Source organism: Danio rerio, chromosome 19 (genome assembly GCF_052040795.2).
Source record: "Danio rerio strain M-AB ecotype USA chromosome 19, GRCz13ab, whole genome shotgun sequence".
Taxonomy (NCBI): Eukaryota; Metazoa; Chordata; class Actinopteri; order Cypriniformes; family Danionidae; genus Danio; species Danio rerio.
In genome coordinates, this window is record NC_141039.2 from 8,732,935 (window position 1) to 8,760,536 (window position 27,602).

The window sequence follows — 27,602 nt, forward strand, 5'->3', positions numbered from 1 at the left end:
ATGAAAACTTTCTGAATGAAGGTTGCGTTACTTGATTTTTAAAAAATTGAAGGAAATACACACTAATTGAATCTCTATGATTATTTATTGAACATCAACGCTAAACAACTGAGCTAAAAACACACATTGCCTAAAACCAACAGTCTCTTTTTTTTCTTTAAAAAATGGAAAACAAATAATTTTGCACTTTTGGTACCAAAATAAATTATTTTTAATGTTTTTAAAAGTAGAAAATAAGCAGCGCCTCTTCTAAATAAAATAATTCTTGTATACTCTGAATAATATTTTAAACAGCGCAGTTCTTGAATCTTCTATTAACAAATATTTTAATGTAGCTAATAATTTTATTGTAATAAAAAATGTCGTCTCAAGGCATATCTGGTGCAGCTTCCAATAATCGTCAATGTAGTGCAAATGTGTGACGTGTAGTTACATTTTTCAAGAGGTTTGCGCGTATGCGACTACGTGAAGGCTGCGCTGGACCATACATGTGTGTACGACACAGAATTATAAATCAGCCTGAACAGAAAGGGGTCATGTGACTCCACATGGATTAGGGAAAGTAATTGAAAAAATTGATCTGGAAAAATGTGATCAATTTATAGGTTCCTAATGTCGATTTCAATTAATATGCCCAGCTCTAAAAATTAACACACATTTTAAAAGACGATAAAAGCCACATCAAAAAGATTGGACTAAATAATACAAAAGTTTGTTTGGGTTTTCCGTAACCATAAGAAAACTGGATATAGATTTTGTTTAAACAAAAAACATTGACGACATTTTGTTGTCATACTAGGTAACATCTAAAATTTACATGAATTAAAGTGCAATAATTATCTTCACGCGAGTTGTGAAAAGTATATGTAACCTACTATAGAATCTTAAAATCATACAGTCTGTTAGTCAGACAGGATGTCGAACAAATACATTGTTCATTTATGAAACATATAATATGTAGTTTACTTGCTGTACTTGCTTGTCCGTCTCCTCTTTAAGCATTTCAGTTAGTTCATGAGACAGTCTAGCCATTTACCTCATTCTCTAAATGGACTGCTGCACAGACTAATTGCATTTTTTTGTCTCGGTTCCACAGCAGGTCATGAGTTCCCTCTCTGCGGACAGGAAGCCCCCTCTAGACTATGGTGTCCAGATTCGCTTCATCAAAGATTTGGATGATGCTGGCGGAGGGTTTCCAGACAAGAGTCGACTGGCCAATGGAGTTGGTGGCGTCAGCAATGGGACTTCTTCGCCATCTAAGTATGGAGTAGCTGTGAGAGTTCAAGGCATTTCAGGACAGCCCTATGTGGTGCTCCAGGATGGAGAAAAGGGGGACTCTTATGGAGTACAACTGAAGACTCAACCACAAATTCAGAGCGCACCCCCAGTTGTCTCTCAGACATCCCCATATAACACCCTGCTTCTGGGACAAAGGGAAGGGGCTAGGACTCCCCAAGGTTCTTATAACCCTACTGACCAACCTAGTTCTCCAGATGAGGACTTTGGGAGCCCCTTAAGGAGGCCACCTGGTGATGGACAGGCAGGGACTCAAGGTGAAGCCGAGCCCAGGACTACAGAACGCTTCACCCCATCTGCTCTTGCTCCCAAGTTAGACAAAAAGGACAATGATGCTTTCAACGAAGCAGGCCTTAGGAAGGTCAAACAGAATGGGATTGGGAGTAGTCTGAATGGGACAGGGCTAAATGGATCTTTCCCTCCTCCCTCTTCTGCACAGGATGAGGATCAGGCCCCAGCTATAGACACCAAATCCTTGGCTCCGATTAATAAACTCATTAGCCGCTTTGGTGGTGGCGGTGGTGGTTCCGGTGATATTCTTAACTCGGAAGCCCAAACTCGGCCACGCCTTGATAACAGAGTTCGCTCTCAGAGTGCAGATGCTCTCAACAAACCTTCTGAAGAGGCCTCATCAACCTCGCCAACAATAAACCCCTATGCCCCCAATACTTCAGCTACAGTACCCAAACTCAACTCAACAAAACCATCATCAACTGGTAGTCTGGGACGAGATGCCACCTCTGTAGCTAAAGTGGCTGCTATCCCCAATTTCAAACCTCTTGCTTTCAACCAATCACCAAAGCTGTTTGCACCCAAGGAGGCACCACCTGCTGTACCAAAGAAACCAGTGAGCCCTTAAGTTCTTACTTGTATTGTTGCTTAACCTTGGCATCAAAACTCAACCTATCGTATCTTCCTAAAGGATTGTTGTTGATCTTGCTGTGATTTATTAGCTTAATCATGCTTATTTGTCAACAAAACTTTTACCTTGTAGTATTTAAAGACATGGTTCACCCCCAAAATAAATTCAAATTCAGCCAATAATTACTTACACTCATGTAGTTTCAAACCACAGACACTTCGTTCATCTTCAAAACACAAATGAAGATACTTTTTTTTTCCTTTGGAAACAAAAATACCTTTCTTCAGCAATTCTTCTCCTCAGTGTCAGTATAGGGCGCACATTCATGATGGCGCTGTACTCTTAGTGGCAGGGACTCAAGGTGAAGCCGAGCCCAGGACTACAGAACGCTTCACCCCGTCTGCTCTTGCTCCCAAGTTAGACAAAAAGGACAATGATGCTTTTAATGAACCAGGCCTTAGGAAGGTCAAACAGAATGGGATTGGGAGTAGTCTGAATGGGACAGGGCTAAATGGATCTTTCCCTCCTCCCTCTTCTGCACTGGATGAGGATCAGGCCCCAGCTATAGACACCAAATCCTTGGCTCCGATTAATAAACTCATAAGCCAAAATAAACACAAAATAAATTAAAATTCAGCCAATAATTACTTACCCTCATGTAGTTTCAAACAGACACTTCATTCATCTTTAAAACACAAATGAAGATACTTTGGCCTTTGGAAACAAAAATAACTTTATTCAGCAATTATTCTCCTCAGTGTCAGTATAGGGCGCACATTCATGATGGCGCTGTACTCTTAATGTGGGTCGCATTGCTGACGTAAATCTCGTATATGCCTGGGTTTTATTTGAAGCAGAGGAAGTCATGCACAGGCATCCGAAAAAAAATAGTGCACAGCTATCTGGCTGATATTTCAACTGAACCACTAAAGGAGCACCTCTTTGGACTTTGAATGAGTGAGCTATTGCCATCTATGGAGGATGAGGGATCTATCAGATATCATCCAAAACGTCTTCATTTGTGATTCAAACATGAACAAAGGTCTCTGTTGTTTGGAAGGACATGAGGGTGAATATTCAGTTACAGAATTTTCATTTTGGGCAAACTAACCCTTTAATTAAAAGAACTGGATCTTCTACTGAAAAACAACAGACTAATATTTGATGATATCTACCAGACTTTTCATTTATTAATTTTCCTTCAGCTTAGTCCCCTAACTTATCTGGTGTCACCACAGCGGAATGAACCGCCAACTTACCCAGCATATGTTTTACACAGCGGAATCCCTTCCAGCTGCAACCCAGTACTGGGAAAAACTCATTCACACACATACACTACGGCCAATTTAGTTTATTTAATTCACCTATAGCACATGTCTTTGGACTGTGGGGGAAACTGGAGTACCTAGAGGGAACCCACACTAACACAGAGAGAACGTGCAATCTCCAAGCAGAAATGTTAGCTGACCAAGTTAGGACTCAAACCAGCAACCTTCTTGTTGTGAGGCGACAGTGTAATTACTAAGCCACCATACCACCCCTTTTCGTTCATTTAGTTAAACAAAATTCATGTCAATTATTCATCAAACCTCAATCCAAATCATGCGTCATCTGCCTTTGCTTTTTAGTGTTACGCCAAAATATGTTTGTCTAAGTAGTAACAACTAAGTAGTTTACTATTTTAAAAAAAACAGCTATGCACCTTTGACATGGCTTTTTTTTCAGGTGACCCCTGACCTCATAAAGAGCCAGACTACAAGTATAGAGAATGGAAATGGAGAGGATGACCAGACCAAACAAGCCATTTACAACATACTTAAAGAAGGGTAAATATTTATCTATATATATATATATATATATATATATATATATATATATATATATATTTGTAGTAGACATACTTCATCCTGCTTTGTTTCTCATTATAACATTACTGATCACAGTGTTCTTGGATTATTGACATGAGAAAGAAATTAAATCATATTTTATAAGCTTAATGGAATTCAAACATCTAAAAGCAAGCTAGTCTTCAGCAATATCCTAGTATCCAACCAGTGTTCATCAACATGTTTAAAGCCACTGAAAACCCTAGCAACCATCGCAACCACACTATTCTGGCACTGTAGTTTTTCTCTCTCACATTTTCTTTAGAACGTTCCCTAATCTAGTTATAGCTCATTCAGTTTCCTTTCATATTTTCGAACACTAGGTCTATTGAGAAGGAGGAAGCCATCAAGCGAAAAGCAAGCCTCATTCATGAAAGGTTCTGTGGGGTGAAGGTAAGCATGCTCGTGTTCAATAAATCAGTTTGCATTTCCCAGTGCTGAACAGAGCTCAGCAGTGTCTGCCGAATGAGGAAACTACAGCCATAAAGGGTTGGTGTCGTTGTCCCTATGGTTTGCATATCGGTCCCTGGTTTGCATGATTCTGAGTTGGTGTTTTGTAAAAGAGAACATAACAAAGGGAGATATTCTAAGGCTGTACCTTTGTGAAGAAATGAGCAAGCTTGTGAAAGAAAGTTTGAGGGTCTGTTTGCACATCATCATTTTTAACTAATATCTGTTACTCATGAAGAAGCCTGAAAATGCAAACCTTTGAAAATAGAATAAAAAATACAAGTATTTGAAAAATGATACCTTTATTATCTCTGTGTATATTACAAAAACAAATTATTGAACGCCATACTCTACTATCGCCAAATTACTGGTTTGTCATAACCCCCCCCCACACACACATCCCCCCACCCTTCCGTAATATCTCCGTGCCATCCCTAGCAAGGTGCTGCGATTGCCCACATTGCCCATGCCTAAATCCATCAGGCGGAACATAAACAGGGCCTAACTTGTAGTTACTGAGATCCTATTGAACCATGCAAGATGTCACAACGAGATGTTGTTGGCAGGAGGGTGGAAACACTTATACTAAATACTTATGCAAATAACAGTACAATGACAAACTTGTCAAGTATGAAAGCCTCCACATCTCGTGGCTGTACATGAACAGTGGAGTAGGTGTAGATGCTAATAACTGTGATGGTTGGGTTTAGGGTTGGGGAAGGTATAGACGTTAATAACTGTGATGGTTGGGATTTAAGGTTAGGGTAGGTGTAGATGTTAATAACTGTGATGGTTGGGTTTAGGTTGGGGTAGGTGTAAATGTTAAAGAGCCCATATTATGCATGAAATAGGGTCATATCTTGGTTGTAAGGGTCTCCAACAACAGTTTAATATGCATGCAAGGTCAAAAAAACACTTTCGTGGTCTTATAATCTGCATTTATTTTTACCTAATTATCCCAGCGACTCCCGTATGAATCGTCCAGTGATTTATTTGTTCCCAAACCCCTCCTTAGCGCGAATCTAATCTTCGCTGATTGGATCAATGACAGCCTGTTGCGATTGGTCGACTGCCTTCAGTCAGAGAGTGAAAAGCCAAACAGCTAATCAGCAATATAAAAGTAATCACAGTTCATGCACGCTCGATAGTGTAGGCGTGGATTTTAGCTGCCAGTGGGTCAATGTAAATACAGACTATGGACTTGAAAATTCAGACGACTAACCATTTTATTGAGCAAAAACTCCAAAAACAGTTGAGGAGATCTCCTAGCTTCTCACTCTGCTCTTTTCACAGACACACACACACATATTGCACACACACACACACACGCACTTAACCCTGCTCCGGACGACAACGCGCGCGCACACACACACACACACACACACACACAAACACACACACCTCCGGACGACAGCATGCGCACACGCACACACAGACACACACACTTCTCATCGTCCACGGAGCTCCGTTAACAAAGCAGCACGCGTCGCGTTTTTAACGTGACTTTGCACGCGATAAGAGAATATAGCCAGTTAACCTGATACAGTACACGCGGTTACAAGTAACAAATCACAACTAAATACATTTGCAAGCTCGAGTCAACGAGGCAACTTTAATCGCACGTACTTACACTTGAGAAATGGAGGAAGAAAAATCCATCCTGACATGTCCAGCAGTAAGTTACTCTTTACTGATCCTTTCTTTAACAAACGCTGATGAAGTATTCTTTGTAGCATGTAGTTTCCAGAAGTTTCCAGTAGTTTCCAACTGCTTGGCTATAATGCTGAGGTTTCATCTTTGGGTAGAGACTCAATATATCCATCTGCAGTGTGACTTCAGTCGACCGGCATGTTTGTGTGTGGGTGTGTGCGTGTGTTTGTGGGTGTGTGTGAGTGTGTGTCTGGGTTTCTGTGTCAGAGGGCGGGGCCTCAGGTTTGAAATCTCCCGGGTTTGCGCGTGCACGTGAATAACTTGGTTTCGTTCGTACGTCATGGCGAAACACCTAATGAATCGGTATCAAGGCGACTCGTTTGAAGCACTATGAGTCGACTCTTTTATAGATGAATCAACAGTTTTAAACACTGTATTCTTACAGATTTAAGCCTTAGCTGGATACTTTACTTCACTTAGAGCTGTGTTACACACTACATGGAGGGGAATTTTCAAAAACCCATAATATGGGCTCTTTAATAACTTTAATGGTTTGGTTTAGGGTTGGGGAAGGTGAAGATGTTAATAACTGTGATAGTTGTGTTTAGGTGTGGAATAGATAGACTTTAATAACTGTGATGGTTGGGATAGGTGTAGATGTTAATAACTGTGATGGTTGGGTTTAAGGTTGGGATAGGTGTAGATGTTAATAACTGTGATGGTTGGGTTTAGATTGGGGTAGGTGTAAATGTTAATAACTTTAATGGTTTGGTTTAGAGTTGGGGAAGGTGAAGATGTTAATAACTGTGATAGTTGGGTTTAGGTGTGGAATAGATATAAACTTTAATAACTATGGTGGTTGGGTTTGGGGTTGGGAAAGGTGTAGATGTTAATAACTGTGATGGTTGGGTTTAGGTTGAGTTAGGTGTAGATGTTAATAACTGTGATGGTTGGGTTTAGGTTGAGTTAGGTGTAGATGTTAATAACTGTGATGGTTGGGTTTAGGTTGAGTTAGGTGTAGATGCTAATAACTTTGGCGGTTTGGTTTAGGGTTGGGGAAGGTGTATGCAGTAACAACTGTGATAGTTGGGTTTAGGTGTGGAGTTGAAGACTTGAAGGAGTGGAAGACTTATTTTATCTCTTGTAAAAAATCTTTAAAATATGTTGCCCCCAAATCTATTATATGACCAGGTCCCATGAAATTAAAATACATTTTTTTGATGTTAGTTTCAGTGTTATCAGTAAGTTTCTAAGATATCTATAAGCTAGTATGCCCCAAAACAGTGACAAAATTTGCACTTAGAAGATGTAAAACAGATATATAAACATGTAAAGCTTGAAATTTGTCTCTTCCGCCTAAATGGATCAAATTATAACCAATTAAATGCTCTCTAGTATCTGACATGCCCTGCTCCATCCCCTTCAATTTCAGAGCACTTCATAACACCTTTGACAATTTGATGGTACATAATAATATCTTTACACTTTTGTTCCCTAATAGATCCAATCCTATTTTCATTTATTAGATTGACAAGCGACTAGAAAAATCTCCTTTTGTGTTCTACAGAAGAACACAATCGAATAATATTTTTATTTTAAAGTGAATCTCATTAAGCACCGAGTATTTCTTTATGCTGATTGATCTAGCACACAAGCGTGTACGTGCGTGTCTGTATAATATTATTAGCCTGCACGTTTGCATAAGCTTCCTGTGTGTAAAATATCCTCCTACTGTCTCTTGGCAACCGTCGCCTTAACAAGGAAAGCTGATTAGGTCTGCCGTGGTCGAGAGCTCGCTCTTTCTGCTCCATCAATAATGAAGTTACTCTGGAAATGGATACCTGCGAGGGAGGGTTTCCCTTGACCTGTGGCCCTCAGCATGTCTGTTTGGGAAGCCGTTTTAATGGGCTCTCCTCCTGTGCTGTCATATCCCGCTGAGCGCTCGTCCATGCGTGATAAACTCTGTTGTTGTGGCCAGGGAGACGTTGTGACTGTTGTTAATTAAGCTCATTAGCGTGGAGTAAACCTCGTCAGACGCTGGGGAGATTTTTGACAGTGGTTTGAGGGTGATTATGTAAATCTATGTGGTGTTTATGCAGAGGCGATGCTTTTAAAGGGGTATTTCACACTAAAAATAAAGCTTTCCTCATTATTTTTTATTGTATTATTAGTTTAATGGTAGAAAAGATTCAGATGTTTACATTTAACAATAATAATAATAAAATCTTTTTGGCTTGGACTGTACTATAATAAATATGCATATAAAGTATATTGGCCGATATATTAATATTGGTATTTTTTTGCTTCCTGATATTGGCATCTGCTTCAAAAGATCCATATAGATCCATCCATCGATCCATGGTTGTCTCTCATTCGTTCTGTCATCATTTGTTCGGTCATATATCTTTTGTTTGGTCGTTTATCATTCAGTCTTTTATTCGTTCCGTTGTCTATAATTAGTTCTAACAGGTCATCATTCGTTCTGTCGCCTGTCGTTCGTTCTGTTGCCTGTCGTTCGTTTTGTCGCCTACCGTGCATTCTGTTGCCTGTCGTTCATTCTGTCGCCATGTCGTTTGTTTCATCACCTGTTATCCCTTCCGTCCACAGTCATTCGTTCCCTCGCCTGTCATTCGATCATTTGTTCTGTCACCTGTCATTCGTTCCATCGATCTATCATCTGTTATCCATTCCATTGTTTGTCATTCATTTCGTCATTCATCATTCATTCCATTGTTTGTCATAAGTTTTGTCATTTATCATTTGTTCCGTTGGTTGCTTTTCGTTCTGTCGTCTGCCATTTGTTCCATTGTTTATCATTAGTTTTGTCGCCTGTCATTCGTTCTGACAGGTCATCATTTTTTTTAAAGCCTGTCATTCTGTCGTCACTCATTCATTCTGTTAATTGTTTGGTCGTCTGTCATTTGTTTGGTCATCTGTCATTCCTTCCGTTGCCTGTCATTCTTTCCGTCGTCTATCATTCCTTCGTTCTGTTGTCCATCATTTATTCGCTCTGTCATCTGTCATTTATTCTGTTGTCTATCATTTGTTCTGCCATCTGTTATTCTTTCCATTGTCTGTCATTCGTTTAGTCACCTGTCATTGTTCGTCGCCTGTCATTGTTCGTCGCCTGTCAGTCGTTCCGTCGCCTGTCAGTCGTTCCGTCGCCTGTCATTCGTTCCGTCGCCTGTCATTCGTTCCGTCGCCTGTCATTCGTTCTATCGCCTGTCATTCGTTCTGTCGCCTGTCATTCGTTCTGTCGCCTGTCATTCGTTCTGTCGCCTGTCATTCGTTCTGTTGCCTGTCATTCGTTCCGTCGCCTGTCATTCGTTCCGTCGCCTGTCATTCGTTCCGTCGCCTGTCATTCGTTCCGTCGCCTGTCATTCGTTCCGTCGCCTGTCATTCGTTCCGTCGCCTGTCATTCGTTCCGTCGCCTGTCATTCGTTCCGTCGCCTGTCATTCGTTCCGTCGCCTGTCATTCGTTCCGTCGGCTGTCATTCGTTCTGTCGCCTGTCATTCGTTCCGTCGCCTGTCATTCGTTCCGTCGTCTGTCATTCGTTCCATTGTTTGTCATACCTCTGTTATTTGTTCTGTCTTCTATCATTTGTTCTGTTGTCTGTCATTTGTTCAGTCGTCTGTCATTTGTTCGGGCATCTATAATTTGTTCAGTCTTCTATCATTCAGTCTATCATTCGTTCTGTTGTCCATCATTCATTCTGTCACCTGTCATGTGTTACGTCATTTGTCAGTCGTTCCGTTGTCTGTCATTTATTCAGTCATCTAATATTCGTTCCGTCGCCTATCAGTCGTTCTGTCATCCATTCTGTCATCTGCCATTCGTTCTGTCGCCCGTCATTTGTTCCATCGCCTGTCATTTGTTCTGTCGCCCGTCACTCGTGCCATCGCCGTCATTTGTTCCGTCGCCCATCTGGTAAATGTTTGTTTATTTTAATAAAATGAAATTTGACTATGTTATTCATTTAAAATTTATTAATTACTATGTTAGTTTGAGTGAATTAATATAATAAATAATGTAGTTGTTGTAGTAATAATAATTCTCATTTTTTTTAGCATTTGCCCATGATCTACTCACATTCTGGAATATAAGTATTATGGATGCACACTGCTGTTTTGTTGATGCAGTGATATATTGTTCAGCTCTAGTGAGCTGATAGTAGTTCAATTGTTTCGCACTTTTGTTAGTTGTTTTACACTTCTTGGTTTGCTTTTGATGGTTGAGGAGTTAAAATGAGAGCGTTACCTTTTTGTACGTTTTTGAAAATGATTATAATTGTAATTTTAGAGAAACTTTCCGTTTGCTAAACTTAATTGTTCAAAGCATCACAAGGTGTTGGAAAAAAGTAAATAGCCAGTGCTGTCTGAATTTTAATTATTTCGATTAACATTAGTGCTAGAAGTATAGATGACCTTATTTGTACTTTAATGTGTTCTTTTTTTATTCAAGAAGTAACTTTAGACCGTGCAACACAAGAGGTCAGTTCAGATGACCTGGTAGTGGCCGTGTGTGGTCATTATAATGCTTGCAGCAGCAGTTGAATGGGCTGATGGGATATTCTAGAGGATGGGTTATTTGAGGAGCGGACAGCTGGCAAACTGTTTGTGCATTTTAAAGACGTTTCAGATCAAATTATTGGTGTTTTATGTTTCATTGTTTCACTTTGCAATCAACAATTATATCTACATATGCATCTCTATCAACGTTCACTCAGAATCTCCCCACAGTATGTGAAATAATATAACTAACTTAAGGGTTGATTGAAAGTAGGAATAACTAGTATAATGTAGATATGATAGATGAGATCTACTGATTCCTGAGGGGAATGTCAAGGCTATCATAAGATGAATTCATAGCCCCAAGTATGAAACCAATCATTCTTAAATATGCATGTTTGTTTTGGGCTATACAGCTTGTATGAACAAAGCTACATGTGTTCTGCTTTGATAAGGCCCGTTGGTTTTAAGTTGAATTACTTTTTGTCCACAGGGCCTAAAAGTAAAACTCTAGTATGTAAAGTGCATCTTGCTAGTTGGTAGAAGAGTAGCTGAGAATACAATATTGAAAATCAAATCACAAAGAGGGCAGTGTAACTATATTGAGTATATGTAATAATAAAAGTAAAAGATCTTTGATTTAAAGTTTTAAGAAATGTAAATATATATTTTTAATAACAGTTTAATAATGCTTATTAATAAAAATATTTTTTTTGTCATTTATAGCTTCCTAATCGTTCATTCATTAATTTTCCTTAAACTTTATTAATCAGGGGTCACCACAGCGGAATAAACCGCCAACTGATCCAGCATATGTTTTTTTAGGCAGCAGATGCCCTTTCAGCCACAACCCAGCACTGGGACCCATACACTCTCGCATTCAGACACAAACACTTCAACCAATGTAGCTTATTCAGTTCACCTGTAGTGCATGTCTTTTGGACTGTGAGGGAAACTTCAGACAGAAACGTCAACTGACCCAGCCGCTACTCAAACCAGCGATCTTCTTGCTGTGAGGCAACAGTGTTAGCCACCGTGCCGTCTTATTTTTTATTAATTAATTTTCTTTTTGGCTTAGTCCCTTTATTAATCAGGGGTCACCACAGCAGAATGAACCACCAACCTATCCAGCATATGTTTTACGCAGTGGATGCCCTTCCAGATGCAACCCAACACTGGGAAACACCCATACGCGTTATTATTCATTCATTCATTTTCTTTTCAGCTTAGTCCCTTATTAATCAGGGGTCACCACAGTGGAATAAACCGGCAACTGATCCAGCATATGTTTTTTTTAGGCAGCAGATGCCCTTCCAGCCGCAACCCATCTCTGGGAAACAACCAAACACACTCGTACACTACGGACAATTTAGCCTACCCAATACACCTGTAACACATGTCTTTGGACTGTGGGGGAAACCGGAACACCCGGAGGAAACACGCGCGAACGCAGGGAGAACATGCAAACTTCACAGAGAAACGCCAACTGAGCCAGCCGAGGCTCAAACCAGCGACCTTTTTGCTGTGAGGCGACAGCACTACCTGCTGCGCCACTGCATCGCCCTTATTAATCATATTGAATAAAATAATTATGATTATATAAGTAACTTCTTTTATATACTTTGAATTCGGTATCGTTATAGTGATATTTCTTTTACATTTGTCTTTATTTTCATTTGATTTAAATAATATTAAGAAAATAATTAAATAAATAAATAAATAAATAAATAATAATAACAATAATAACAATAATAATAACAATAATAAAACATAAAGCATTCAGATGTTTCGTATGTTGTTTTATGTTCAATAAACTTAAATTTGTAAAGACTAAAGTTAACCAGCATTATGTGTATTTAAATAAAATGAAAAATAAATATATATTTGTTTTATACTTTAATATTTATGAAAAATGTACTTTTTTCTAACACTTGCTACATAAACACTTGCTACATAAATGTTTAGATTCCAAAAATAATTTCCATTTTAGTTTTTGTGCGAAAAACCTTATAGGGATAGTTCACCCTACAAGGAAAATTAACTTAGCTTTTACTCACCCTTAAGTGGTTTTAAACCTTTATAAGTTAAACACAAAATAATAAGGTATTTCAAAGAATGTTGTAACTATTGACATCCATAGTAGGAAAAACAAATGCTATGGAAGTCAATGCTGACCATTATTGATCTAAATATCTTCTTTTGTGTTCAGCAGAAGAGAAAAAGTCAAACCTGTTTGGATCAAGTAAACAATGACAGATGTTTCAGTTTGGATAAATTGTCCCTTTAAATATGACCGTGTAGTTTGTATAAATGTTCATGTCTGCTGGTTTCCAGTTAATTGTGTTCACATGAGACTGTGATTAAAATCACTAACTCGTGTTGACTCCAGAAACTCTTACAGTCTTTTAATTCCAAGCATAACCTCTTCAAGCCAGTAAAACCTGTAACTTTCCTATTATGCACACAAGATACCAAGAAGGATTTTTTACATCGTGGAACGTCTTGTCACAGGTGTTCCTTCAGTGATGTAAACTCTGTTGAACAACCTTGAACATTAATTACACTGCTACCAGAATTATTTTACACCTTATAAACAGTTTTGCACAGGAGAACTACAATAATAAGCTGTCTGTTTCCTCATTTAAAGGGACAGTTTACCCGAAAATGAAAATGTATTCAGCATCTTCTCACAATCAAACCAAAAACCAAACCTTTTTTCCTGTTGAACACAAAAGAAGACATTTTGAAGAATGTTCAAAATGAAAAATAAATATCAAGAATGACTTTCAAATTTTGAAAACATTGGTATCTTTAGTAAAAAAAAACATACTATGGAAAACAGTGGGTACCAACATTTTCCAAAATGTATTATTTTGTTTATAGTCTTAATACTCAAGAAACGCCAACAAATTTGAAAGAAGTAAATGTAATGACTGAATTGGTGACAGAATTTTCTTCTTTAGTGAACTATCCCTTTAAAGGGGACCTACTATGCAAAAATCACTTTCGTAAGGGGTTTAAACACAGCTGTGTGGCAACAGTCTGTGAATATAACCAGCTTCTCATGGTAAACATTTATTAATTTTATTTTCTTATTATCACACTTTATTAAAACAGTCTGCAGAAACGCTGTGATTGACATTCTCCCCTTGTACGTGTCATCAGAGGGGAAAGCCCCGCCCATTATTGATGATCTCTCCCTCATTAGCATAGGACGTTAGTCTTGTTTTGGGAATCTGACACCATGTTGACACACAGGCATTTGTAGCTCCGCCCTCTTTTGAAAAGAGCTTAATCTCATTTGAATTTAAAGCAACAGTCACCGAAATTGCACAATTTGGATTTAAGCCTAAAAGGAGCACTTTTAAAGAGCTATAAAACATTATTTGTTGAACATTTTGAGCTGAAAGTTGACATACACACTCGACATACAGAGAGTTATTTTACGTCTCATAAAAAGGGGCATAATAGGGCCCCTTTAAATCTGCTGTTTGTGTTTTGGTGTTTGACAGGCTCCTCAGATCTCAGTGACTGACAGCAATATGAAGACTGAACTGGAGCAGGCCTTCGGCAGAAACACACAGTTACAGCAACAGCTGGACAAGAGCAGGAGAGAACTGCAGGAAAACCAGGACCAGTGAGTCTCTCTCTCTCTCTGTGCTTTCTGGATGTTTTAAACTGAACGCATAAGTCTGTCAGACTCACTGTTTGCATGGGGTTTATTTCAGAATGGTGGAGCTGCGCATGGATCGGGAGGGAGCGGAGTCTCGCTTGCGGCAGCAGGAAGATCAGCTCGCTCAGCTTCAAGAGGAGCTCAGGAGAACACTGGAGAACTCGCCGCAGTCTGACAGCATGCAGCTGGTGCTTACACTAACACTACATGCTGGATTAATGAGGAGATCTGTCTGTCGTTTTACATATAAATCGATTGTTCTACCTCTCTATCAACCGTTCTGCCTATCATTCTATCTAGCTATCATTCATTCTGTCTGTCATTCTATCCATCTATCGTTCATTCTATCTATCGTTTGTTCTTTAATTCTGTCATTTTGTCATTTGGTCTTTCGTTCGTTTTATCATTTTGTCATTCTATCTTTGAATCTATTGTTCTGTCGTTTGTTATATCATTCTATCATTTGTTTGATCATTCTGTCCTTCATTTTATCATTCTGTCGTTCGTTCTATCATTCTGTCATTCATATTATCGTTCGTTCTATTATTCATTCTATCATTCATTCAATCGTTCTGTCATTCTATCATTCATTCTATCGTTGGTTCTATCATTCATTTTATCATTCTGTTGTTTGTTCTGTCATTCTGTCATTCTATCGTTTGTTCTGTCAGTCTATCGTTGGTTCTATCATTCATTCTATCATTCTGTTGTTCGTTCTGTCATTCTATCATTTATATTATTGTTCATTCTATTATTCATTCTATCATTCATTCAATCGTTCTGTTGTTCGTTCTGTCATTCTCTCATTCATTCTATCATTGGTTCTATCATTCATTCTATCATTCTGTTGTTCGTTCTGTCATTCTATCATTTATATTATTGTTCATTCTATTATTCATTCTATCATTCATTCAATCGTTCTGTTGTTCGTTCTGTCATTCTCTCATTCATTCTATCATTGGTTCTATCATACATTCTATCAGTCTGTTGTTCGTTCTGTCATTCTATCATTTATATTATTGTTCATTCTATTATTCATTCTATCATTCATTCAATCGTTCTGTTGTTCGTTCTGTCATTCTCTCATTCATTCTATCATTGGTTCTATCATTCATTCTATCATTCTGTTGTTCGTTCTGTCATTCTATCATTCAATTTATCGTTCTTTTTATCATTCTATGATTCATTCTATGATTCTGTTGTTCGTTCTGTCATTCGATCAATCTATCATTCATTCTATCGCTCTTTCTGTTGTTTATTCCATCTATTGTTCTATCCTTCTAGCTACCATTCTATCATTTTAGTGTTCTACCTATCATTCTATCATTTTAGTGTTCTGTCTATCATTTTATCATTATACCTTTATATCTGTTGATCTATTGTTCTATCATTCTGTCTGTCTATTATTCCATCTATTGTTCTGTTGTTCTATTGTTCTATCATTTTATCGTTCTATCATTCTATTATTGTCTCTATTTTTCTATCATTCTATCGTTCTGTAATTCTATTATTGTCTATTTATTGTTGTATCGTTCTATCATTCTGTCTATTGTTCTATCGTTCTATCTATTGTTCTGTTGTTCTATTGTTCTATCATTCTATTATTGCCTATCTATTGTTCTATCATTCCATCGTTCTATCATTCTATTGTCTATCTATTGTTCTATCCTTCTATCCTTGTCTATCTATTATTCTATCATTCTTTCATTTTGTCTGTCTATAGTTCTATCACTCTATCTATTGTTCTGTTGTTCTATTGTTCTATCTTGCTGTTGTTCTATCGTTCTATCATCCTATTGTCTATCTATTGTTCCTTCATTCAGTTCTTCTATCATTCTATCATTCTATTATTGTTCTATCTATTATTCTATCGTTCTGTCAATCTATCATTATGTCTATCTATTGTTCTATCATTCTGTCTATCATTCTAGCTATCATTTTAGCTAACTGTCGTTATCATTCTTTTTATTGATCTATTGTTCTATACTTTTATTTATTGGTCTGTAGTTTATTCATTTTTGTGCTGTAGTTTTATCTATGATTCTTTATTTTTATATATATTTTATATTTTATTTGTCATTTATTTATTTTATCAGTTTTTTATTTTATTTATCTATTATGCGATCATTTTTGTCTGTCATTCTTTAAATCTGTCCTCCATTTTATATTTTTTATCTACCTATCATTTCATCTACCTTTCTACTGTTTTTTTCTTATCTCTCGTTCTATCGATTTATCTATAATCTTATTTAGCAATGTATAGCTTTATTTATCTGTCGTTCTTTCATTTTATCTATTGTTTTATTGTTTTATTTATCTATCATTGTAGTATTTTATGTTTCTGTGACTATATCTCTCTGTCATTCTAGCATTTTATTGATTGATCAATCATTTTATTTATTCTGTTCAATTTCAGACCTGTAGCTCAAAAGAAAATATCTTTTATAACTTTATATTAAAACTGCTGAGTTGACTTTTCTAAGATGTTATTCTATGTGAAGTTAAGATAATTTCCCCAAAATATGAAATTATTTAAAATCAAATACATGTTTTCCCCCTTTAATAATATCTCTGCAGGACCTGTTGACGGTGCAGGCCGAACTGTCGGAGTCGCAGTTGCTGAGGCAGAAGCTGGAGGACACTTTGAGACAGAGAGAGCGAGAACTCACCGCGCTAAAAGGAGCCCTGAAGGACGAGGTGGCGTCTCACGATAAAGAGATGGAGGCCCTGAGAGAGCAGTTCAGTCAAGACATGGATGCCCTGCGTCACAGCATGGAGACCGTCTCACAGGTGAACATTCACTACTAGCAGATCCCTTCAGGCTGATGAATGTCTCAGTTTCAGACTCCTAGCCCCTGTGGAATAGGAAATAACATAGAAGAGACATGTTATATTGCTTGTCAAGTCATGCCTGTAGTGTAAAGTAGTGGTTGATTTATGTTGATGGATTTAATTAGTTTTTTTTTTTACTTTTTGTTATGGATATTTACACCTTTTTATTTGGAAATGACTTTAGAGAGCAGACAGGAAAGCATGTGAGAGAGAGGAACAAGACCTTCAGTTGGGTATTGATCTCGGGTCACCACAAGCACCACAGTGTTATATGTCCGAGGGCGTGAAGCTACTGCCACTGACATTTGCTTTAATTAGTTTTCCATTTTCCAAACAATAGTCCTAAATGGGTATAAACAACAATTAAATATTTCACTTTTTAAGCTATTCTTCTTTTACTCCCAGATTCCCCTCGGTTGATGGGTTTAATTGCCTTTTACAAACAAAACGAATCACACCAAATAGTCCTCACTCCACCCTGTAGTACAGGGATGTCATGCATGTTACGCACATTGAAGTGCACATCTGCAACATGATTTACTGCATGCTTAAACCATGCATGCATTACTTTAGTCTGTAAACTTAAGTTTCTGATTCACACTACAAAGCTGATCCAGAAATGCTGGATGCCAACCGCCATAGGTAAACAAGAAGAAGAAGAAGATGTAGACGTAGTAACCATAGATATCTGGTATTATATCTATGGTTGTAACCCGCATGCTTACTGTGATGGTTGGGGCTAGGCAGGGCTTAATTTGTGCCAGAACACCTCATTTTACTGATCTCCCTCCTTAACCGCCCTCCTCCGCCGTCCACTGTTCACTTTCACTTTCTTTCGCAACTCCCCAACCCTCTTCAGTTTCGTGGCCCACTTCACTTTCGTGACTTTTAATGACAATGAACGCAAACTGTCGTAGATTATTAAAGATGCAATAGAGATTCAAGGCAACTGTACATAGTATGAGTACACCCTTAAAATTCATCTACTTAAAAGTCCAGGGAAGTGCTTTGAAATGTGCATAATCTCAACTGAAACATGAAGAGAGGTTGGGACTTAGTGTAGCTCTTCCGTGTTTAAAAAAACAGCCAATGGCATTTCGTTTTATCACAGCTATGCCAATGAGAGAGCTTGAGCTCAAGCGCATCAAATGAGTAGCATCTTAAAGGGGGCGGGGCATGTCAGATGCTAGTGAGCATTTGATTGGTCAAGATTTGATGAAAAACTGAAGTATGAGGTGAAAAAAATCGTTGATTGACTAAGGCAGAAGTGACTAACTACAAGCTTTACATGTTTAAATTTGTTTTATATCTTCTAGACGTGAATTTTGTCAATTTTAGATTGCCCTAGCTAATAGATATCCTTAAAACAGACTGAAACTAACATCTAAATAAAATATTTACATTTTCAAGGGACCTTTAAAAGTTATTCTCATATAATTCTAAAGACATTATATTTAGATTGAAATCTTACATAGTGCTGCTTTAACAGCTGACTTTGTGTTTTTGTTTATTTATCCGGATCCACAGTCTCAGCTGGAAATTGAGGAGGAGCGTCAGAAGGTCAACGCCTCCATCTTGGCTATGGAGGAAGAGCTTGAGGGCTACAAAGAGCAGAGCGAGCAATGGAAGAAGCAGTTTAGTTCCGCCAACCAAGAGTAAGCCCTGACTCATCAAACATTAACATTTTAGCTATATTTATGCTGTCCATGCCAAATATTTGAAGAATTCAAAAAATGGTCATTTGTGATGTAATGGGGCAGGTCCAGTGGTCAAATTGGTTAAGTTAGCTTTAGGAATACACCAAAAAATTAATTCAATCTCTGAAGACGCAGGCTGCTTTTTTTCTTCTTCTTCTTCAGATAATTATTTTGTTAAAATTGAAAATATGGTGAGTCATAATATGCAAATCAATGACCAATTTCACTCTGAGGGTAAAAAACATGTACAGGCAAAACAAAAATAATAGCTGGGACTCGTGATGATCTTATGAAAAAAAAAGAACTGATGTGTCTAAGAAATGAACATTTACTTTCAGATTATTTACTTGATTTTAATCTTGTTTGCAGAGGATGTGGGTTAAAGGTCTAGTGTTATAAATAATGTTCAGTTACTGGTTATGACCTGAGGAAATTGACAGCAAACTTTCATCTTTTGGGTGAACAATCGTATTAATACTTGCAGATTTAATAGGGTGTAACGTATGCTCATCACAGCTGTGCAACTTTAATCACTTCAAAATGTATAATTTGATCTTGAAACTCCAAGGTACAAGTTCATATTTGTCTAAGGAGACTAGCGATTGCTGTGTAATCATGTACAAACAGCCTCATGAACAACACCCTTCATTAGAATACAGTGTTATCTTTGAGGACTTGGGTACATACTGTATGATGAATGTTTGGCTCAAATTTTGGTCCCGTAGGATAAAAGTCCACATTTCATTTCCCTGCCTGTGTGCTGCTTTATATGTGTCAACTTAAAAGAATTTTGTTTTATTATTTTATTATTTTATTATTAATTTTGTTTTATTGTATTATTATTATTATTATTATTATTATTATTATTATTTGATAATAACAGCATTTATTAGTTAAAATCAAAACTTTTAATATTGTATTATAATAATATGTAACATTAAACATTTAATGAATATTTGTTGAATACAAAGTAAGAAAAACAGCAGTCTTTTTAAAAGTGTTTGGTGCGAGAAGAGATTGAACTATTTTTGTTTTGCATGAACTTAATCTTTGATAAACAAAAAATTCAATTGAACAGCATTTAATAATTAAAATCAAACCCCCCTTTTTAAACTCCTTATAAATTTAATCCATATTTGTTGAATGCCAAATATGAAAATAATAAACATTCCTAAGCTTTTGAATGTGTATGGTGAGAAAAGTGGTTTAAACATTATAATTGACATGAACTTTGATCAATTTGTTTATTATCCTTTAATAAAACGAATTTTCAAATGAACTCCATTTAATTACTAAAGTTACAAAACTTTTTGTAATATTGTAATCCATATTTGTTGAATGCAAAATATTAATTAAAAAACAATCTTAAACTTACATATGGAAGGTGAGAAAAGACATTTAACTGTTTTTGTTTTACATGAACTTTGATAAACAAAACTTTAAAATCAACTGCATTTAATCATTAAAATCAATCAAAACCTTTTATAACTTTATGAATTTAATCTAAACATGTTGAATGGAAATATAAAATATGAACCTTTTGACTGTGTTAGGTGAGAAGTTAAAAGAGTTTTGTTTGGCAAGAACTTTGAATATTTGATTATCTTTTGATAAACAGAAATTTCACATAAACATCATTTAATAATTCAAATCAAAGCCTTTTGTAACATTATACACTTTATGCATTTTTGTTGAACTCGAAATAATAACAAAAAAGAACAATCCTTAACTTTTGAATGTGTTAGCAGTGTATTTATCTTTTTTCTTTAGCTGTTAACTTTGATACATTTTTGATTATCCTTAGATAAACAAAAATTTCAAATGAACATTTAATGCATTTAATAACTAAAATGCATTTAACAACTGCATTAAATAACTAAAATCAAAACCTTTTGTAACATTATAAATGTAATGCATATTTGTTTTATTAAAATATTAATAAAATATAACAATCCAAAAATGTTAGATTTATTAGGTGAGAAATAAGATTTTACTATTTTCCTTTTTCGTTAACTCTTTTTAATTTTGTCTGCATTTTCTATGACCGTCATCCTTTGCGTTCATGTCAGATATGCTTGTTAAATAATCTTTGCTGTCTTTCTGTTGCATGTGTTCACTGGTGCTTGTTGGTTGTGCCAGACGAGGGCAGTACAGCGCGTTTCAAAAGTGAGACCTCAGTAGACTGACCTGACACTAAGCGTAAATCAAACAACTAAACTACTAAACGATAATCGTGATCTGGTGAAAAATCTGGAAACTGACACACTAAACTAGCATCTGTTCATTTGGTTTCCTTTTTTCTTCAGGCTATAAAATTATCTTAAAGGTTAGTTGACACAAAAATTACAATTCTGTTAATTAATTACTCACCCTCATATCTTTCCAAATTCCTGAAACCTTCATTTATATTCAGAACACAAATTATAGATGATTTTAGATGAAATCCTGGAGCTCTCTCATCCTTCATAGACAGCAACGATTCATAGACATGACTTTTAAAGTCCAGAAAAGGAACCAAATATATTGTCAAAACTTTCATTGTGACTTTAGTGGTTCAACTGTAAGCATATGAACAGGGTTCATACGGTCATGGAAAACCTGGAAAAGTCGAGGAATTTTGACTTGGCATTTTCCAGGCCTGGAAAAGTTTTGGAAAAACACAAAAACCCACAAAGTTTTGGAAAAGTCATAGAAAACAGATATCTGTACACTTGAATAAAGATTATTTACTTCTTTTCTGTCCTTGGCCAATCACATACTCTCACATTATTAGTTGGCATTATCTAAATCAATTTTACATAGATATAAATTGAAACTAAACAGATGTTGCGCGTTTTTTGTTATGATGTAATGAATTTGAACATGCATTGTTTTTCTTTTACCACGTATATGTAGACATTGCATGAAACATTCAGTCATGAACATTTACTTAAAGGTCTTGGAAAAATCATGGAAACTTCATGGAATTTTAGTAGTAAAAATGTGTGTGAACCCTGTATGAAGCTCCAAGAACATTTTTGTGCACTAAAAAAAAAAATAATAATAATAATAATTATGACTTTGTTGTGCATTGTTTTCTCTTTCCTGTCATGTTGTGTGTTTACTACCAACAATATGACCTACTGCCATTAAAGTCAACAACGCAACATGGAAACATCTTACTTCCCGTAGTAAATGTGCACCAGGACCTAACATGCCTGAAGAGAGGACAGAAGTCATTTTTACAGGTTTTTGGTGCACAAAAATGTTCTTGGAGCTTCGTATGATTTCAGTTGGACATGGAATGTTTTGAAGATAATTTTGGTTCCTTTTCTGCACTTTAAATGCCTCAGGACTCTGGAGAATTAGAAAGCTCTCCTATTTTATCGAAAATATTTAAATTTGTGTTGAGATTTTATGATGAATGTAAGTTTTAGGGAGTTGGAATGGAGTAAGGGTGAGTACTTCATGAAAGAATTGTCATTTTTGGGTGAACTAATCTTTTAAGAATAATCAATATGGACACTCATGTCTTGATCAGAACTGTTCGATTTCTGTTCGTGATTCTGAAATCATACAGATTCTTCTATAGGATTTTGATTCCTCTACAGGAAGAAACCATTTTAGTGGACTAACATTTCATTTTGCACTAATCTGCTACTGGGTGTTTTGATATATGTTGGTCTCACTGAACAGGCTTCTGAAGGCTCAGCAGGGCAAGAGGGAACTAGAAGAGAAGCTGCTTGCAGTTGTAAAACAGACCGATGAAACTGATTCAAACTCAGTGATGAAAGTAAGATACCTGTTGAATTTACACAATCTCAAAGTTTTCTCAATTCTTTGGTTCATTCATTTGTAATGCCTCTCCATGCACTATGAATGCTGTATTTTATAATAGTCTAGAATGATTGTAACTTGTGGCTCTTCAGGAGTTGCAGCAGTGCCGAGATAGTCTGAAAAAAGCTCAATCAGAACTGGAAAAACAAAAAGCAGAGACGCTGAAAAAACAGGAGGAGCTTAAATCAGCTACGAGAGCCAGTGAGAAGCGGGAAACTGAGCTGAAGGCAGAAATCGACAGACTAATAAATCAGTTAAAGAAAGAAAAAGAGGAGCTTTCAAAAGCAATAGAGAAAACACAACAGGTAAATCTAGAATGAATGATTTAAAAAATCTAACAAGGTGGATTTAAGTTAACATGAAATGGGAATAAACGTCCCTATTGTGTGAAACTGATTTCAATTGAGATTAAAATGTTGGAGTAGACTTGATCTTGGAATTGATTGGATTATTTGATGGTTAAAGTTTGCGATTGGTGGAACTCGTGTGATTGATATGTTGATCCTGCCTTCCCATCAATAAACGCATAGAGGAGCAGAAGAGCAGAGATGCCATTGAAGAGAGAGGAAGATATTTTTATTAAAGATTATGGTGGCACATAAATTGGGGGGAAAAAGCAGATTAGTTTACTCAGAATAATCATTTTAAGGAAGCACTACAATATTGCATACATTTGCTGTTTCACTAGCCATTAGCTACTCCTAAGTACAAAATAATTATAATCTTTGGAACATGAAGATATTTATAATAAAATCTGAGAAATTTCTGTCTCTCTGCAGATAGTCTGTTTACCCCAAAATATGACATGTCTAAATGAATAAAATTGGGCTTTAATTTCAGCTTCGATTAAACCACTTTTAGTTCATATAGCTTCATTTTTTGATATGATTATTACAAATGTTTTGGGTTAAAGAATAAACGTCAAATGTAGAGACAGAAATATACCAGATTTGCTTAAAAATAGCTTCATTTATGTTCGGAGGGTAAATGAAAGTCTAAAAGCAGCAACATACCAGCTGAAGTTTACACTTAATAATGACAATAATTTAATAATTAATTAATAATTTAATATTTATATTAATAATTTTTCATTTTAATTCATCTCATGTTTATGTACATTTTTATGAGAATTTTTAAGGAAATATATTCTGATTGACTTTTAAAAGAAACATTTGAGAATGAATTTTTTATATATGAACAGAAAAGGAACTAACAAATGAAAGTTTTGTGTGTTAAACCTGTTTACTCTCATGTTCCTATAGCCTTTAGTATCAGATCAAACCAAGGATCCTGAAAGCAATCTAGAACTTCAAGAGGCCAATGCTCGCTTGAGGGAGAGAATAGCACGCATGGTAAAACATCTATAAAAATAAGTGATATGGATGTAGATTAATCAGCATTTCGCTGTAATATTATTATTATTATAACTGTTCGTCTCATCTCTTCTGTGAATGTTGATTTAATTTGTTAGTTTCTCTGTTTGTCCAGACGCGGCTGCACTCGAGTGTTCCTGACAGCAGCTCGTCTGATGCTCTGGAGGAGGAGAACCGCAGCCTGAAGACTCAGCTGGAGGAGTCGCGGCGCGCAGCCTCTCGACTGGGTGTGGAGAAAGAGGAGCTGAACCGACGGCTGGAGGAGCGTGAGAGAGAGAGGGAAGCTCTGAGACGCGGCAAGAGCGACCTGGAGGAGCAGAAGAGACTGCTGGACCGATCCCTGGACAAGATCAACAAGGAGGTGGGTCTCAGTTCAAACTGTAAATGCTTTTGTTTGGATTTTGTTTTATTTTGTGTGTCTGTAATATTTATGCTTTGTTTTACGTTTTTCCTTGCTTTGTTTTGTGTTTTTTTTTTTTTTTTTATGTTGTGTTTGTGTTTTGTTATTTTTTATTTGTTTTATTTTGTGCTTTTGTTTTATTTTGTGTTATTTTTGTCTTTTGTTTTATGCTTTTCTTTTCTTTTCTTTTGTATTGTTTTGTTTTAATTTTTTTTCGTTTTGCTTTGTGTTTTGTTATTGTTTTGTTGTTTTGATTTGTTTTATTTAGTGTTTTTGTTTTATTTTTATTTTCTTTGCCTTGTTTTGTGTTTTGTTTCATTTTTTGTTTTTTTGTCCTTTGTTTCATGTTTCTTTTGTTTTGTGTTTTGTTTTGCTTTGATTCGTTTTTTGTTTTATTTTGGTTTGTTTTTGTCTTGTTTTAAGTTTTTTTGTTTTATGTTATTTGTATTATTTTGTGGTTTATTTTGCTTTGTGTTTTATTGTTTTGTTTTGCTTTATTGTTTTGTTTTGCTTTGTGTTGTGTTTTGTTGTTTTATTTGTGTTATTTTTGTCTTGTTTCATGTTTTTCTTTTTGTTTTTGTATTATTTTTTGTTTTGTTTTGTTTTGCTTTGTGTTTTATTGTTTTGTTTTGCTTTATTTTTTTGTTATGCTTTATGTTGTATTTTGTTTGTTGTTTCATTGTGTGTTTTCTTTAGCTTCATTTTTTATTTTGCTTTGATTGTTTTATTTTATTTTGTTTTAAATTTTTTTTCTCTTTTATTGTGTTTTTTATTGTATTTTTTGTTTTGTGTTTTGTTTTGCTTTTGCTTTGTTTATTTTACTGTATATATTTATTGAACTTTTATATATTTATATGTACACTGCCATTCAAATATTTGGGGTTGGTTAGATTTGGGGTTTATTGGAGTTTGATATGGCAGGAGAGATATTTAGAGGTTTCCTATGTTCATTCAGCTGTATTCTATCTATCTATCTATCTATCTATCTATCTATCTATCTATCTATCTATCTATCTATCTATCTATCTATCTATCTATCTATCTATCTATCTATCTATCTATCTATCTATCTGTCTGTCTGTCTATCTGTCTGTCTGTCTGTCTGTCTGTCTGTCTGTCTGTCTGTCTGTCTGTCTGTCTGTCTAAAGTAAGTTTTATATATAATTTAATTCAGTAAAATGTTTGTAGAAACCTCAATCCAAAACGATTAGGATTCTGTGATGAATAGAAAGCTAAATAATTTCAAATTAAAATGTATACATTTCTGAAAATTATTAATACATATTAAATGTTGTTTCACTCATCAGATGGAGTCTATGATGGGAGACTCTCGTCAGTCGGTGCAGGTTCTTCAGTCTCAGCTGGAAGAATTCAGGGATCGTTCTCGCAGAGAGCTGCAGGACGCTCAAAGACTCAGTAAAGACAGACTGGTTGAGCTGCAGAGAGCGCAGGCCCTCCTCAAAACCACCCAGGAGGAGGTGAGACAGATCTTTTACATGTATACAAAATTACTGGTAACAGCAAAAAACAAGTTTGATCAACTTGTCAGTTCAAGGTGTTAAACCCAGATTTCAGTAGCGATATTCAATGATCTGCTTTGTCTCCCAGGTGTCTCGTGTGAAGAAGGAGCTGCTGTCATGCACAGAGGAGAGAGACAGCACCCAGCTGGATAAAGAGCTCCTGAGCAGCCGACTTAAAAACATGGAGACAGAGCTGCAGACAGACAGAAGCTCACAGACGGACCGCAGCAGAGAGATTCGCCTCTTAGAGGTACACTGACCTCCACTAATACTTACACTTCTACTAAATATGAGCAAAGAAGACTGGAAAAAAATGTCTTTATTATTAACTTTTTTTTTTTACTTGCTAAATATTACCTGAAGACACTTGAGTTTGCTTTTGCATGCTTTTGAAAACATTTCAGACTATTTGTGGTGATGCAGCTGATTTCAAAGTGTATTTTCTGACACTTTCTAACCATTTTTTACACTCAAGCCTTTTTTGTAGATACTCGTCCTTTTCCAAGCTTTTTTTCCAGTTGAATATTGTTTGGCCTTTCTGTTACCTTAAAAAAATAAAGTGACGATAATAAATAAATAAATATACTGTATATACTGTATAGTTGAAGTCAGAATTATTAGTCCCCCTGTTTTTTTTCTCCCAATTTCTGTTTAACGTAGAGAAGATTATTTTCAACACATTTCTGAACATAATAGTTTTAATGACTCATTTCTAATAACTGATTTATTTTATCTTTGCCATGATGACAGTAAATAATATTTTACTAGATATTTTTTCAAGACTCTTCTATACAGCTTAGTCACATTTAAAGGCTTAACTAGTTAATTAGGTTAACTAGGCAGGTTAGGGTAATTAGGCAAGTTATTGTATAATGATAGTTTGTTCTGTAGACTATCGAAAAATATATAGCTTAAAGGGGCTAATAATCTTGACCTTAAAATGGTGTTTAAAATTAAAAGCTGCTTTTATTCTAGACAAAATAAAACGAATAAGACTTTCTCTAGAAGAAAAAATATTATCAGACATACTGTGAAAATTCCCTTGCTCTGTTAAACATCATTTAGGAAATATTTAAAAAAAGAAAGAAAAATTCTAAAGGGGGCTAATAATTCTGACTATAAATAAATATAAATAAATTATTTACTATAAATAAATAAATAAATATATATATATATATATATATATATATATATATATATATATATTTATTTATTATTTTTTTTTTTTATAAAGAGAACACTTGAAGTTACTTTGTGTTGTTTAAGTGTTCCATTTTTTTCTGTTGTTGTTGTTGGATGTTTGCAATCACGTGGTTTTGGTAATGCATAAAATTCAGATGGAGGGCAGGAAGTAAAAAACTAAATGGGAGACAGATGAATTTAGAAGAGTGCTCTGGTCACATATATTGGAGTAGATAGAAAAATATGGTCTTATTTTACAAAAAAAAAAAAAAATCCTAATTTTAGGTGCATATAGGGTATTGCATATTTTTGTTCATTGCATTTTAAGGTTTTATTTGTGTTCGGTTTGGTCTGTATTCTTTCTAAAGGTTTCAATTTGTTCCACTAGGTGGCAGTAAAGTATTTTTAGATCTTGTTTTGAACTAAATAAAAAGTTTCTGTCTTTTAAAAGGGAAA

The 27,602-nt window shown here is 35.8% G+C and overlaps 2 protein-coding genes across 5 annotated transcripts in view; one reads left to right on the forward strand and one right to left on the reverse strand.

Annotated features, from left to right (window-relative positions):
* The window catches only part of mllt11 (MLLT11 transcription factor 7 cofactor), a 369,526-nt gene that overhangs the window by 199,073 nt on the left and 142,851 nt on the right, over window positions 1-27,602 (reverse strand). The gene's annotated exons all lie outside the window — the stretch shown is intronic.
* cgnb (cingulin b) overlaps window positions 1-27,602 on the forward strand; it is a 43,145-nt gene that overhangs the window by 7,402 nt on the left and 8,141 nt on the right. Inside the window, exons 2-15 of one of the 4 annotated variants that reach the window (NM_001442313.1) lie at window positions 1,097-2,143; window positions 3,884-3,984; window positions 4,368-4,437; window positions 14,166-14,290; window positions 14,382-14,514; window positions 16,904-17,116; window positions 18,686-18,813; window positions 20,995-21,021; window positions 22,531-22,627; window positions 22,764-22,976; window positions 23,934-24,023; window positions 24,160-24,405; window positions 25,752-25,922; window positions 26,053-26,214. In NM_001442313.1, the coding sequence (NP_001429242.1) occupies window positions 1,103-2,143; window positions 3,884-3,984; window positions 4,368-4,437; window positions 14,166-14,290; window positions 14,382-14,514; window positions 16,904-17,116; window positions 18,686-18,813; window positions 20,995-21,021; window positions 22,531-22,627; window positions 22,764-22,976; window positions 23,934-24,023; window positions 24,160-24,405; window positions 25,752-25,922; window positions 26,053-26,214 (2,817 nt within the window). In that variant the 5' untranslated portion in view covers window positions 1,097-1,102. The remainder of the gene's footprint in view (window positions 1-1,096; window positions 2,144-3,883; window positions 3,985-4,367; window positions 4,438-14,165; window positions 14,291-14,381; window positions 14,515-16,903; window positions 17,117-18,685; window positions 18,814-20,994; window positions 21,022-22,530; window positions 22,628-22,763; window positions 22,977-23,933; window positions 24,024-24,159; window positions 24,406-25,751; window positions 25,923-26,052; window positions 26,215-27,602) is intronic. The other 3 variants (XM_087293727.1, NM_001044762.2, NM_001442314.1) reach the window with 3 other exon arrangements.